The sequence below is a fragment of the Ceratina calcarata genome, unplaced genomic scaffold (genome assembly GCF_001652005.2).
Source record: "Ceratina calcarata isolate Rehan_Ccalc_2016 unplaced genomic scaffold, ASM165200v1 scaffold71, whole genome shotgun sequence".
In the NCBI taxonomy this organism is placed as follows: domain Eukaryota; kingdom Metazoa; phylum Arthropoda; class Insecta; order Hymenoptera; family Apidae; genus Ceratina; species Ceratina calcarata.
The window spans coordinates 324,228-338,633 of record NW_017178369.1 but is presented as its reverse complement, the minus strand read 5'-3'; the positions used below and the strand labels follow the sequence as shown (position 1 = coordinate 338,633).

Sequence of the window (14,406 nt, the reverse complement as noted above, 5' to 3'; positions counted from 1 at the left end):
TTATTTCCATGCCAATTCCTTCGTGTCGTCGTATAAAATAAATAGTCCAATAAAGATCTTATTATATTACATTATACCTTGCACGAATACCTTGTTGTATATATGTATCCTGTACTTGTCTAATAGAAAGATTTGAGTTGTCGTTTAATTGTATTTAATTGTTGTCTTTCTAATTTAATTTACGGACGTCTGTTCATGTATCACAAGTTGTATGAATTAAGTAAATGAATATACCTGGATAATTCTGATACGTAAGTTAAAAGCGAAGACACGTGGTTCTGTATACAACAGACAGAGAGTAGGTTAAAAGTCGAGTGTTCTCCGCAAAGAATAGATACTTTTAGCATTCATTTTAGCAGGAAATGTGGAAGTTTTATGTAGATTCGTTATTTTAGCGAACTTTTACATCGACGTAAAGACTATAAATTTCTTTGAATAATTAAAAAATGGGACGGAAAGCGAAATTTGACGGGACAGTTGCTCCGAGTAAGAAAAAAGGAGGAAAGAAAGCTAAGAAGCAGGGAGAACCTACGTTTCCAAAGGGAGTATTAGGTATAAGCAATTTTTTTCTACTTAAACAAAACGTGTAAAACGTAATGTAAACTTGGCGAAACTCTCAGTGAAGGAGGAGAAACAATTGAGCCACAGGCAGAAGCAACGTGCTAAGAAGAGGCTGTTAAAGAAACAGAATCTAAATGAAAAATTGAAGAAGTTACAAAAGACAAAGGATGTAGAAGATGTTATGAATGAAAATGTAAGTTCCTAACAATCAGGTCTTGTATGTAATGATTCCGTTTTAAATATTTCTTCTGTGTCAGAATGTAAAAGTTGTTTCGAAGAAGTCGAAGAAGAAAAAGAAACCGGTTGAAAATGGATCTTCAGACAATGATGACACTGAGATGCAGTTGGACAGTGAAGAGGAAATTTTGGAAGAACAGAAGGATTCGAAAATGAAATTGCTCGAAAGTGAAACAGAGGATGAAGATGTTGAAAATGACAAGGAATATGATTCCGATGAGTCTGAACAAAGTGAGGAAATGGACAATGAGGAGACTGATCAAGATAAAGAGGAGAATAGTGACGTGGACGACGGAGACAATTTGCTACCGATAGAAAAGGCGAATAAAAGATTGAAGAGGAAACAGGAGAAAGAACAGTACGTATCGCTTGCTCATTTGATTTGAAAACTCTGTATTCTTACTTTAATTTATTTTTTCATTTCAGAAAGTTGGCGGAGGAGGAAATGCACGATATGACTTTGCAGCAATGCGTTTTCACGTTTCCAACCAAGGAAGAACTCGCAGACATGACTAATTTAAAAGATGTGCAACAACGAATAAAGGACGTAGTCATGATATTATCTGATTTCAAAAGATTGCGTGATGAGAAGAGGTGTGTTTACTGGACGTAATATACTTCGCGGAATTCTTATATTTGATTTAATTTCAGGTCACGTTCGGAATACATGAATCTACTTAGACAGGATTTATGCACGTACTACAGTTACAATAATTTCTTGATGGAGAGATTGATGCAAATATTTCCATTAGACGAGCTGATGGAATTTCTAGAAGCCAGTGAAGTTCAGCGACCTATGACACTACGGACGAACACATTGAAAACGCGTCGTCGAGATTTAGCAGAGGCTTTAATTAATAGGGGTGTCAATTTAGATCCTATCGGTAAATGGACAAAAGTTGGGCTAGTGGTTTATTCGTCGCAAGTACCTATGGGCGCGACTCCCGAGTATTTAGCGGGACATTACATTCTGCAAGGTGCATCTAGCTTCTTACCGGTTATGGCTCTGGAGCCGAAAGAAAACGAAAGAATTCTGGACATGTGCGCCGCGCCTGGCGGAAAGTCGTCGCATATCGCGGCGTTGATGAAAAACACGGGAGTACTTTTCTCCAACGACGTAAACGAAGACAGGATAAAGGCAGTCGTCGGGAATTTTCACAGACTCGGAATTGTGAATTCCGTGATCTGTACTTATGACGGACGGAAGATACCATCGGTAAAAAAATAAATTGAAGGCGAAACGTGTGATATAATAATTGTTCTGATTAATTGATTTGCAGGTGATCAAAGGTTTCGATAGAGTGTTATTAGATGCACCGTGCACGGGCACCGGCGTCGTTTCGAAGGATCCGAGCGTCAAAACAAATAAAGACGAGATAGACATACAGCGTTGCTGCACGTTGCAAAGGGATTTGCTTTTAGCAGCTATCGATTGTACGAACGCGCGATCGGAATCTGGCGGTATCATCGTTTATTCTACGTGTTCAGTTTTGCCGGAAGAGAACGAATGCGTCGTCAATTATGCCCTTAAGAAACGGGACGTTAAACTAGTGCCGACCGGCCTGGAATTCGGGGCCGAAGGTTTTACGAGCTACAGACAGTACAGATACCATCCATCGTTGAAACTCACGAAACGATTTTACCCTCACGTACACAATATGGACGGATTCTTTGTGGCGAAATTAAAAAAGTTCTCGAATATTGTTCACAAGAAGAAAGACACAGACGACGAACTTATCGATTAACGTTACTTTAAATATATTAAAAATATATCATTTGTATGTACAGATTTTATATTTTACATTAAACTTTATGTATAAATAAACTTTATAGTTTTACCTTTCAGATTATATCGCTTGCACATTGATCGAAAGAATAAACACAACTATGTAATCCTCGTACAAAACAGTCGTTGAATTCCTGATGCTTTAGCTAATGGAAAAATATACTTTTTAATTCCTTTTCGCAAAGTCTTTTTACTTCATCTGAAATAAGAACGGTTTACTCGTATCGCGAAGAACGTAATTAATAAAGGAATTAGTACAGACGATTACCTTCGATTTCGATTATGCTCGCGCTCTTTTGCTGAATAACTACGAAGAACTCTCTCAAGTTCGACAATTTTCCGACGACCCAGTAATCGCTCATAGTTTTTATAATAACTTCTCCAGATTCTTTCAGTCTGAAATTACGTAGAACAATGTAGAAACGCGTTGCATTAAAATAAATGCATATACTAACTTGTTTGTGTCGTTGTATATGTCAGTGATAACTCGCAAGACTTCAGGCGTTGTGAGTACATTAGAGCATTGCCTGTTATCCGGATGTATCGTACTTTTATATGCCAAGTTGAGTTTATTGAAATACAGGTATTTGCAGGACTCCGACGGAACCGTGACGTGTTTAGCGCACTGCTCCGCGACTGAACTAACTAGCGTAGTTAATTGCGGGCCGAGAAAACTATCGAGACTTTTGAAAAAATCAATCAACAAACTTGTTTTACCTGTAACAGTAAGTATTTTAATTTCATGCTGCCCTACCGCGCGCGCGATCATCTTTGGAAAACTTACTATCGACAAACAGGCATATCGTGGCACTCAATGCTCTGTAAACTACCAAGTATAACGAAACTGGTTCAGTGGAATAGTTTATGAATACTTTAGGAGACTTTCCAATTAAACTTGATTCGTTAATGCTTGACGGACCAGTAACGAATCTACAAAATTTGTATGAATCATTTTCCTGTTATACAGCCAAACTATCGTGTGTGTACTAACTTTCCATAGTGAGTAGTAGTGAACGGTGAAGGTGAATTTCTGGGCATCGAACCGCCGTGTAATTCTTTTTCGAGATGAGCCGGTAAAAGTGTACTCACTAAGTAATTGTAAACTACTTGCATGTCTTCTGGTTCTAGCCCACTCCTGTACAATGATCGCTAATGTTTTAGGTGTTACATATTTAATGTCGTGCATAATTCTTCGTTACCAACCATACGACTTGATCATTGTAGAGGAACGCAGTGTATTTCACTTGGGAGAACATGGCTTCTATGAGATTCATGAAACATTGAACTCGCAAAAATGTCACTTTGTCGAGAGGTAAGAATTGCAATCCTTGGAAAATATCCAGAATATCACTGTTGTTCAATTTCAATGACATTAAATACTGCGAAGAATGCGTGACATCAGAAGATGTAACAAATTCCAATTGTACTCATTAAAGATCATATTTACCCTTGAGTAGAAATGTTCAAGTTTATGTTTTAACAGTGTTATGGATCCACACTCGGGTTCATTAATGATGGTATCAAATGATCCCATAAACAGTCTAAACATAACATAGGCCTGCTTTAATATGGATTGACAAACACTGCTAGAAACCTCATCATACTGATATTCTGTATATTTATTACCATCTTTCTCTTTCCATATATATGGTACACCGACGATCTGTCGAATAATCAGAGTATTATAAACTTGCACGATAAAAAATACACAGTTTTACGCAGAGCAATCTTACCATCACCATCCAAAAATTTGGTTCTGGTTGATAATAAATTTGCCTAGTTTTATGTGTATGACAATAATCACATGATTGGCCAGGATTAAACGACTGTGCGAATTTAATAATTGCCTCGCTGAGTCCTATATTTTTAATTTGTACATCTAAATCTCTTTCCGGGTAATAATAAAGTATCTTTTTTTCTTCCTACACGGACAGAAAACGCTGTTAATCACGCAGATCTCCGGACTGGTATTCTTTTAAGTTCTATTTGCCTACCTCTCCTTCTTTTTTAGCGTAAGTCCCATTAAATATATAAAAGTGCTCTAGCGTAACCTCCGTCTTCGAAGTCATCTCGATGAATAAACGAAACGAGAGATTCTTCGTCTGTCTTTTATATAAAATTCAAGCGCATCAACGCGGTAGTTTCGTCGACCGAGTAGCTCGATTATACGTTTCAATTAAAACATTTTAATTGGTAAATAAACAATATCTTACACCCATCGACCTGCACGGTACACGATCAGTACGATCAGTACACGATTTTGAAAGCTAGACAGACTTGACAAGCATGGAGGTGGCAGCACACAGCATACCTTGCATAAACTTCTATCCGTTTTTACAATTTCAATTCGGGTAAAACCGGAGAGGAAAATATATGAACGAGTGGTAGATTTTTGGAATTGATTGTAAATTGATTAATGACATTCCAGGAGCAACAGAGGAAGACCGATGTTCTTTTTCTCTCAATTCTCGTCTCTATTCGTCAGGTGAAGCTTTGAGCTCACGGACACGTGGCTCATGCTCGTACGATATCGTCGTTAGGTCATTTTGAGGAATAGTGAAAAAGAAATTTCTCAAATCTTGTGAGTGAAACCCGTGTTTCACTATTCCACAACGCACAGCAGTGAAGTTGAAATCCCTCAAATTTTACAACACTGAAGAGGTCACGAAACCATTATCGATATCAAAGAGAATCGAGTTCTCTGCGTCATCCAATTGCTACAGTGTTCACGTATTACGTGTACGAAACTGAACATAACAAATTTGTCGTGATGTGGGTAATGATTAAATTTAGATAACGCACAGTAACGGTCAACATGTGATAATAAATCGTAAAGGCGACGAATCTGGGAAAAGAATCGGTCCTTAGGTGTACAGAATAACCGCAACGATTACACCAATGGCCTATCAAACTTTCCGACAGGAGTACATGCAAATACCTGTGGTGACACGAGCTTATACAACGGCTTGTGTCATCACGACTCTTGCTGTGGTCTGTAGAATATTTAATTCACGATACATCTAACGATTATGATTCCTTCGATCATCAACAGTATCCTCGATTTTTCCATTTCAGCAACTAGACTTGGTGTCTCCATTCCGGTTGTATTTTAATCCTACGTTAATTATTGAACAATATCAGGTAAACAAGGAGCGATACGAGTTATCAATTCCCAAAGAACAGGTGTAACTCTGTAGCATGTTTCAGTTTTGGAGATTAATTACCACGTTCTTATTCTTCGGGAATTTGGGTTTCAATTTCCTTTTCAATATGATCTTTACTTATCGATATTGTCGGATGCTGGAAGAAGGATCATTTCGTAGGAGGACAGCTGATTTCGTGATGATGTTCATTTTCGGGGGCATATGTATGATTGTATCCTTTTATAGTACGATTTATCAACAGTTTTAGCGCCTCGTACTCGACAAATCTCCTGAACTTTTTATAGACATTTGCATTTTTTGTTAATCTACTATTTCTGGGTCATGCATTTACGATTATGTTAGTCTACGTTTGGTCCAGGAGGAATCCGTTTGTTAGACTAAACTTCTTCGGACTGTTAAACTTTCAAGTGAGTTTCCAGATTTCTTCTCGTTAGCTAAAATCTTGAACGCGTTTCTTTTTTCTACAGGCACCGTATTTGCCTTGGGTGCTACTAGGGTTCTCTGTACTTCTCGGTAATCCAATTTGGGTAGATCTAGTTGGGATGGCTGTGGGACATATGTATTACTTCGCAGAGGACGTATTTCCGCGTCTAAGGGGAGGGTTCCGTGTTCTCAAAACTCCACAAATACTGTAAGTTTCTTCTCGCATTTCTTCGTTCTAATTAACGTTCGCTCCCGTACAGATGTGAATTTCCGTTTGTTCGATCATAGAAAGACTTTGTTCGACGCACATCCAGAAGACGTGGACACCATTCCACCGCCCGAAGATCGTCCAGGCGGGTTCAATTGGGGTCAAGAAGCCAACGTGCAATGATTCTAAGTTCAAGCTCCTGCTTCCAACCGATTGGCATATCAAGTAAACATTTCCATTGCTACGTACGCAACATTGTTCCTTGATTTCCCCAGTTATTAACAAGAATATTGAGTTTACAGCCTTGATACTATGAAACATGTAACGAGAAACTTATAATGAAGAAGACATTCTTCCAATTCTTTGACAGGGGTTACAATTTTTCAGAAAACGTAGTAGTTATCAAATGCTTCTCGGAGTTTTAACTTTTAATTCTTTCATCGCCCGAAAATAGGAGATGCGAAATTGAAACCCCTGATTACAAAAGAGTTTATTGTAAAAATTTTACATTATTGGATAATGTAAATATCTTTATTTATTATCCTATTATAAATATTCCCTGGTCGTTTTTAATTATACGATAATACATTTTATACAACGTTCGAGAATGCATAATACTGTAAATAATAGAATACATCACAGTAATTTTTTTATGGGCATTTGATAAAAACGTGTAATGTTACGATGTACATGTATCCGGGCTAGAACGTCGAGAAGAGTAGACACAAATTAACATTCCCTTTACAAGAATGAAAACTATTGAGAATGATTTACACGCTAGTCCAGTTTATAGCCAGTTGTTCCCCCTTTTCATTTTCCATGTCGATAGCGATAATTTATGGCCGTTCGCTTCGAACTGGAAGTTACGCTGTGATGTATTCGTATTACGTAGATGCGATTGCATTCTGACACACGCTGGTGAATACATTTGTCAATGTTGCCACGATAAATTGTACGGTCGGCAAAATAGCCAAAGCATTGCGAAGAATTTCTACTTGAACGATCGCGTACGAGTTACTAGGTGGTAGTTAAAAGTGCGAGAAGCTTCCGAATGTAACGCAGTTGCTTCGCAGTTTGAACCACTCGGAAGAACGCAGTTGACATATCGAAGGCTTTGGCAATTTTAACTACGAGAATCCGGGGCCGTGAGAGCCTCGGGGACTCGTCACGTAGTACTCTTTTTGTAAATATTAGGAAAAATGTTATTTATATGACCATTAAAAAATGAAATAAAAGGGTTCAATTTAGTTTGACATCATGTCGGTATAAATGACGTATTATTCATTCACACCAGTCGGTATGTATCGTACATCGTATTCTTTTGCTCATTACTGTGCCACGATAAGCAATGTAAGTTTTTTATAGTTACTCGTTTGTATATATTTAGGCAAATTTATATATTTACATACAAGTTTCCGTTAGTAAAAAATCATTCTTGCTAACTACAATCTGATCAACGATTTCGTTCGTCGAACAAAATTTATTTATAGTGGTTCCACAAATATACGATGGTGAATGATTTACAAAACCATTTATTAAGATTTAAATAATAAATGATTATCATAACGGAATATAATGATGTGTAACTAGATACATATACGCAATGACATGGACTATAATACAATGATCGAGACACTATTGTACATACTTTATTATATTGCCACCGTTGCTAAAAGCACTGTAATGTCGTCTGGTTTACCACCTGGAAAGATGCAAGAGACACATTGCGAGTACAGGTGCAGTAATCGGAGACGAAGTTATTACCAAAGTATAAAAGGGCAAGTACAAGGAATTATTAGAGTATGAGAGATTGCGAGATGTACGGTATGAATAAAACGAGTATATTTTGTATTAAAAATGGTGTACTGTGAATAAAATGGGCCAAAGAGCAAACGATCGCGATTTCGGAGATATCATTAATCGTAATTGAAATATTACAACGCTGGGTACGTACCTATGGTATCAATTCCATTCTCTCTAGCACTTTGGGCGAATGGAGACATAAATGCGCCGTCGAAAGCTAAGCTACGCGCCATCCAAGCTATTGAGTTGGCGACTCCTTGTATCTTCGTTGGATCTCTCTCCCCTTGGATCTTACGCATTTCAGTGATAAGTAATTGGTCAGGCACATTGTCGAATACTCCGTCGGTGGCTAGAAGAATGACATCGCCGTCTTCAACACCGAAACTCGAAGTATCAGCAGATTCTGGACTGAAGTCAAAACGCGAATATGAACAAGATGTTACTTCAAACTTATGCTCAAATTCTGTGAGAAGTCCGAATACCTATCGCTTAGAACCAGACCAGAATGTCCTGGAGGCGGAAGAGACAATTGAAACGGAGTATTAAAGTAGTGTTGCTGTTCGGAAGAACGGTGAACTACTTCTCCTTTCCTTACAACTACAAAACCACTGTCTCCGATATTGGCAGCGTAAATGCTACTTGTCTCTTTATTGAGAACTATAACACACGCAGTACTGCTACCTATGCAATCACACAAATAGATGAATCTTACTTAGGATTCGTTTGAGAGGGACCACGAGCGTTCGAAGTAATTTTTGTACCTAATATGGGTTGTTTATTTTCTAACAATTCATAGTAACTACGCGCTAATAAACCAGCCGGTTCCGAGGGTGTAAACCTGCCCATAGACACCAGTCTTTCACAAGTTCTCATTAGAAAACTGGAAAACTCTCCTGGATCGATTCCATAATGCCTCCATCCACCTACACCGTCCGCTACACCTGGACAATGTCAAAATACGACGAGTTACCCCAGTTCTTGTCGTCGCGTCAGATGATTTATCGAACCACGAGCAATCAATCAAAATGCAAATATGACGCAATGATAAGCAGCTCGAGCGTTCATTCATTCATTGACATTACCTATCACTTCAACAGTCTTGAATTTAGCACTGAACCAAGCGTCGTCACCGAACTGTCCTTTACGAATACGACCTCGTGCAAAATCTTTCGGAAAACCGCACACTGCAGAAACGAACGATGCCTCGCGACGTTTGTTCACGTTCGGATCGGTGCATGCTGTATAATTTGATATGCTGTTCCATATCGCCCGAGACAACAGCCTCCCGGTCCAATAAATGGACTGCATCGTACGACAAGACTCAAACTTTTGTCAAGCACATGTTTATCTGCTAAATCGACGAGCCGCCCAGGAAATTCACGAGCGTGTCGGTGGCATGTTCCCTTGTTCCCGTCACGGGTTCATTTATTGACGTGTCGACCGATTCCGAAACGTTCACTCAGCATCGACCGCACTTTTTCCGGATTTTTCAAAAAGAAAACGAAGATCGGTGACCCCGATTTCCGATCCCAGTCGGAATTGTCCTTCGACGAATACGAACTTAACCCGAGAAAGTACCTACTTACTAATGCACGGAACTACCGACGTGAACACGGCGACATCGCTCTATACTTCGTATGCCTTGCAGCAGACTTCAGTTCAGTGTCTCGTGCGTGATGGCGCGGGGTACGGAAGAGGGGGATCATCAGGAAGAACGCCGATTCAAGTAAATCGAAGTATTTTAATTAAGAAAAGCAAAATCGCTGAACATTCGTCGTCATCGTTGTTAATAAGAATAATAAACGGTTCTGCGAAATGTGGGAAATCTGGAATCTCGTTGTCGCTTTACTCTCGCGATCAAGGCAAGTATACGTATTTCATTCGCATCTAATGCGTCGTAATCATCTAATATATCAATCTCATTGAAATTCGACTAATGTTTATGATATTTGACGTAAATTACAGATTTTTATCAATCAATCAATAAAAGGATCGAATAAACGGGCACTGAAGTTGGCTGTGCGTAGGACATCTGTACTGCGCATGTCAAGAACTTCAAACTACTCGGACACTCGGACGACGGTGGATCATGGCGGCCGTTACGGAGCTGGTTGTTCGAGTAAGTTTTTGCAAGATAATTTGTAAATGTGCAGTGATCAGTGACAATCTGCTCGAGAAACATGAACTGGGGATGCCGGGGATGGACTTTAGAGTACAATTCGTAAGTATCTGTCCAAATAATTACCAATATTTTTCAAACATGTACGTCGCGTCGTGTACGAGAAAGTTCGTTAGCCTTTTTTGCTAACGACAACAAACGTCGCCTTTTCTAATTAACGTAAGCAAAGTTCTGGTAAGAATAAAGCATTTATTAACCGATTTTAACCGAACATTGTTGAAAGGGGAGAAATACGTAACAATTTTGTTGGCACTTGCCAATTTTCGTATGTGTGACGTGATAAATTTCCGTGTGTTCGTAACAAAATGAGCATCGAACGTTTTTTGTTCTCGATGTTTCGGACGAACGTGACCAAGTACTTATATTTTCTTACAAGAACAAAGTAAGTATTTTATTAACCGAGTTGTTTAATGGGGGAAGGGAAGGGAAAGTATGATATAACAGTGATGAATTCCGATCGGCATGTTTAATGCGCAATATTCTCGAGCACCTTTCATATTTCTCGGATATGTGCACGGATAACATGAATACAGGATAATTATCGAAATTGACAAGGGGGCCGTATAAATGATTAGGATATTTATTCCGTGCTCAGTCTTTTGGATATCGTAATGTCAGGGCGAATGAGATTGATAACAAACAGGGAACGTAGATATACATATGTATACGAATAACACAGCGACGCGTTTCTTTTTGAGTAAATCGTTTTACTAATGTTTATTATTAAACATTTTATATAGATTATTTTAATTCATATAATTTTAATACTTGTTTATCCTCCATTTTTTGTTGTTCTTGATGTCGTGATCAATAGTTTATCGTTATTTACACTATTCAGTATAAAATGCGAGTTCAAGATTAATTCACACCACTATGTTTTCTGGACACTATCTGTCATCGATTAATAATTATCAATGCTTGTACTCGGGGAAATGCGAAGGGGGCAGTAGGGCAGTATTTTCGTTATCACTAGTGTTGCTGGTATTTAATTCTTTAGGGGAACCATTATTTATGTTACAATCTAGACTAAAGTTAACGTCTATTGGGCATTTGTTAATAATAGGCGAGTGATTAACATCGATTCCACGAATGTCGGGGAGATTTTGTTGTTGATGGGATTGAGCATTTTCAGTCTCGTCGCTCTCGAGACCGTTATCAGTGTGGGGTGGGGATGGATAATAGCCGCGCTGCTGTATTGGCAGTTGTTCCACCGGCAGTTGGTGTTGTTCTTGTAGATCTTGCTCCTGCGGCTGCTGCTGCTGCTGCTGCTGCTGCTGTGACTGGTGGAAATGATGATACGGCTGCTGCGGCTGATGATGATGTTCGCGTTTATGCAGTTGCAGCAACGGCACCATCGTCCCTGGCGGTGGCGGTGGCGGTGGCGGCGGCGGCTGCTGCTGCTGCTGCTGCGGTGCCCGGTGTTCCACTCCGTCCTCACTAGTCCATCGGGCTAGTTGTTGTTGAGCTTGAATAAATGCATCACTAGAAAATAACAAGATTACACGAGCCCATTGGATCTATTCCACGACCACTAATGCTGCATACGCCCCGAATACATCCCTTTGATTTCGATACAAGCTTTACACTTACCTCTCTTTCACCCCTAAAATTTGTGCCATGCACGCGTTACTTCCTCAAAGTACGTGGAGGATTCATTGATCAGGGAGATCGTTTGTCAGGCTTTAGAATGATCGACCAGTCGATAGGTTCAGACAATCTTTCTTACCGATTACCCTGTATGTACGTGTGTGTCTGTGTGTGTGTCTGCGTGGTTGATCGAGTGTCCGATTAAAGTGTAACGCGTGCATACACGCTTCACGCACACAGAAAGCTGTCTAGCCTGCACGTGCGAAGCCTTGCGAATTGCGGCTACGACCAACAGTCGCATCGTCGTACGATCAAAGCAGTAATTAAAGGAATGAAACCTTCAGATAAGGATAAGTGCGAGAAATCGTTGTGGCGCGTCGTGAACCGCAAACAGTACTGATGCTTCTCTAAGGCTTTGTTCGCGTTCCATTCGCTCGTTCAAAAGATACCACGCATTCACAGATAGACTGCGGATTTTTACGTCGAGTAACACACAGGATTGAACAACGAGATTTGGACACGTTTTGCATTTAGTCTTATCGCGTTCTCGCATAAAAATCCGCATATTCGTAGCGCATCGCAGAAGCAACTAAACAATGTAGAGCATGCGAAAGGTGTGTTGAATTTGGTTTGTTTCTGTTTACTTCCCAGTATGCAGACGCATACGAGTTCACTTGGGGTATGCCGAGTCTATTTATATTCCGTTTATTTCGACAAACATTTCGGGTCCCTTTCGAATTTGGGGGCATGCACCAATCCTTATCTGAATTCACTATAGTGGTGGGAATCAGTTTAACCCTTTCAGCCCTTCTGCTTATCCTGCTTACGTTCCGAGTTCTACCGTATTTTTAATAAATACAGCTTGGCCCGTTTATACGATTGAACGGTACGAGAGATCAGTTTTTTGAGTCGTGTCCAGGCGTGAAAGGGTCAACGGTAGGAGGCGGGGGTGATCTCGTTTCGATAGAATCAAGCTTCTCTCCCGACGATCGTGAGGAACGTGCTCGTGGAGGATTGCTTTGTCGACAGGGTTTTTGGCTACGAGTCTCTCGGTCTACGGTGTTCGTACTGAAAGAATCTGCGATACCTTCCACTATCGGGAGTTTCACCCCTAGTATTTGAGCCTCTGTCAGGATCGGCAGTTGCATAGATACCCTCCTCCTTGTGCATTTGATGGGAGAGTTGAGCGGGCTGATGGGTGCCGTAAGGACTCCGTGACGATGGCTGACAATATCTACCATAGGTATCGTCACGGCCGCGGCTACATCTTCTGCTTCTACGTAGGAAATCGAATGAATCTTTTTAGACATGTCCCTCCGGCCGTTTCCCCCTTGTAACCCCGAATAGCCGATATCTTCTCTCTCTCTCTCTCTCTCTCTTACGGTATAAACAGACTCTGCATGTGAGATACTACTCGATTTTTACCAATTGTCCGTGTTCGGCTGGTCTCGCTGCAATAACTACGCTAATGCTACTTGTATCCAGACGCGTGTCACGAGTCTGTATATATGTGTATATACATATATACACACACATATATGCGCAATTAGTCAGGAAGCGAAATACAATAATGTATACAACACAACGAGAGAATAAAATAGTAAGCGTTACGCATCGACAAAGAGATGTAATATATATATATATATTTATATATATAGATTGTTGAGTCTTTGTGTGTGAGTGTACACGTATAAAAGTAATGTATACGCTGAACCAACTGTGGTCTTGCCCAATTTTTGCTAGTTCCGTTCAGTCGAACCTTAGTCGCAAAAACCTGGATCTCGCGGTCGAGTTGAAGCCGACTCGGCCGCGATCAAGCTTTGCCAAGATAGATAGAGAAGCAACGAGAAGAAGGCGTTAATACCAGGCTAGTCGGGTATCATCGATTAAAGCGTGGCGAAGCCTAGATTTCGCATCAGTTCTTACCCTTGCGAGGACTCGCTACAAACGGACGAGTCCATTCTGTAGGGACGATCGGCCTCGCTCTCGGAACCGCAGGGACTCTGGTTCCTCACCGAGTGACGTTCCAACTGTTTGATCAGGTCCTCGAGGTTTCTGATGCGAATTATACCGCAGGACTGCTGGTACTCTTCGTCGTACTCCTCGTCCTCTTGCTGTTCGATCTCCTTCGGCTCGGCCATGTCCTTGCAATACAGGTCCGAAGGATACCCGCGGTCCTCCTCTTCCATTACGTTCCCACTGGCCGACGGGGTACCCGCCGATTCCCGGTGGGCCGTCGCTTGCTTCATAGCCGCGATTATGTCGTGGTGGTAACCCGATAGGTGACCAAGCGTTCGCTCCACGTTCGCCACTGGTCCTAAACCTGCGACAATTCATTTAAGGATGTATAGGCTATACACTTAAACAACGATAGCATGTTCAATTTGTTATTATAGATTCCTATTGCTATTAAAAAGCTACCAGCAAAATTTTAAATCAATTCACGGGTTTTTTGAAA

General features: G+C 40.3%; 6 protein-coding genes across 27 annotated transcripts in view; 3 read left to right on the top strand and 3 right to left on the bottom strand.

Annotated features, from left to right (window-relative positions):
• The first annotated feature begins 106 nt into the window (after positions 1-106).
• LOC108630232 (putative 28S rRNA (cytosine-C(5))-methyltransferase) lies at positions 107-2,763 on the top strand. 5 transcript variants are annotated; one of them, XM_018033406.2, is made up of 8 exons: positions 107-251; positions 396-552; positions 621-754; positions 819-1,156; positions 1,225-1,392; positions 1,450-2,014; positions 2,079-2,576; positions 2,645-2,763. In XM_018033406.2, exons 2-7 carry the CDS (start codon positions 447-449, stop codon positions 2,541-2,543), a joined length of 1,776 nt encoding a protein of 591 aa, XP_017888895.1. In that variant the 5' UTR covers positions 107-251; positions 396-446; the 3' UTR covers positions 2,544-2,576; positions 2,645-2,763. The 5 variants fall into 5 exon arrangements, with proteins under 5 accessions (XP_017888895.1, XP_026673687.1, XP_017888898.1 ...); XM_026817886.1 differs by having other exon boundaries at positions 2,079-2,763; XM_018033409.2 differs by having other exon boundaries at positions 357-552; positions 2,079-2,763.
• Ccz1 (vacuolar fusion protein CCZ1) lies at positions 2,571-4,967 on the bottom strand. 2 transcript variants are annotated; one of them, XM_026817889.1, is made up of 10 exons: positions 4,896-4,967; positions 4,579-4,807; positions 4,318-4,506; positions 4,032-4,247; positions 3,788-3,963; positions 3,576-3,719; positions 3,369-3,514; positions 3,040-3,301; positions 2,853-2,980; positions 2,571-2,783 (listed from the first exon to the last, which is right to left on the bottom strand). In XM_026817889.1, the coding sequence occupies exons 2-10, from the start codon at positions 4,651-4,653 to the stop codon at positions 2,731-2,733; spliced, it is 1,389 nt and encodes a 462-aa protein (XP_026673690.1). In that variant the 5' UTR covers positions 4,654-4,807; positions 4,896-4,967; the 3' UTR covers positions 2,571-2,730. The 2 variants fall into 2 exon arrangements, with proteins under 2 accessions (XP_026673690.1, XP_017888899.1); XM_018033410.2 differs by having other exon boundaries at positions 4,579-4,912.
• Positions 4,968-4,982: 15 nt separating this feature from the next.
• On the top strand, positions 4,983-7,649 carry Der-2 (Derlin 2). Its single transcript, XM_018033412.2, has 6 exons — positions 4,983-5,575; positions 5,660-5,725; positions 5,792-5,959; positions 6,033-6,155; positions 6,216-6,379; positions 6,460-7,649. The coding sequence occupies exons 1-6, from the start codon at positions 5,483-5,485 to the stop codon at positions 6,560-6,562; spliced, it is 717 nt and encodes a 238-aa protein (XP_017888901.1). The 5' UTR covers positions 4,983-5,482; the 3' UTR covers positions 6,563-7,649.
• A 246-nt stretch (positions 7,650-7,895) lies between these two features.
• On the bottom strand, positions 7,896-9,780 carry LOC108630234 (protein phosphatase PTC7 homolog). The gene is made up of 5 exons (XM_018033411.2): positions 9,265-9,780; positions 8,944-9,123; positions 8,665-8,863; positions 8,334-8,590; positions 7,896-8,081 (listed from the first exon to the last, which is right to left on the bottom strand). Exons 1-5 carry the CDS (start codon positions 9,488-9,490, stop codon positions 8,032-8,034), a joined length of 912 nt encoding a protein of 303 aa, XP_017888900.1. The 5' UTR covers positions 9,491-9,780; the 3' UTR covers positions 7,896-8,031.
• LOC113464976 (uncharacterized) lies at positions 9,752-10,433 on the top strand. The gene is made up of 2 exons (XM_026817891.1): positions 9,752-10,044; positions 10,148-10,433. The coding sequence occupies exons 1-2, from the start codon at positions 9,771-9,773 to the stop codon at positions 10,180-10,182; spliced, it is 309 nt and encodes a 102-aa protein (XP_026673692.1). The 5' UTR covers positions 9,752-9,770; the 3' UTR covers positions 10,183-10,433.
• Positions 10,434-10,533: 100 nt separating this feature from the next.
• The window catches only part of mmd (disintegrin and metalloproteinase domain-containing protein mind-meld), a 38,041-nt gene continuing 34,168 nt past the window's right edge, over positions 10,534-14,406 (bottom strand). For 14 of the 17 annotated variants that reach the window (XM_018033385.2, XM_018033391.2, XM_026817875.1 and 11 more), the window contains 3 exons: positions 13,875-14,271; positions 13,036-13,224; positions 10,534-11,843 (listed from right to left, as the gene is read on the bottom strand). In XM_018033385.2, coding sequence (XP_017888874.1) covers positions 11,273-11,843; positions 13,036-13,224; positions 13,875-14,271 — 1,157 coding nt within the window. In that variant the 3' untranslated portion in view covers positions 10,534-11,272. The remainder of the gene's footprint in view (positions 11,844-13,035; positions 13,225-13,874; positions 14,272-14,406) is intronic. The other 3 variants (XM_026817884.1, XM_026817883.1, XM_026817885.1) reach the window with 3 other exon arrangements.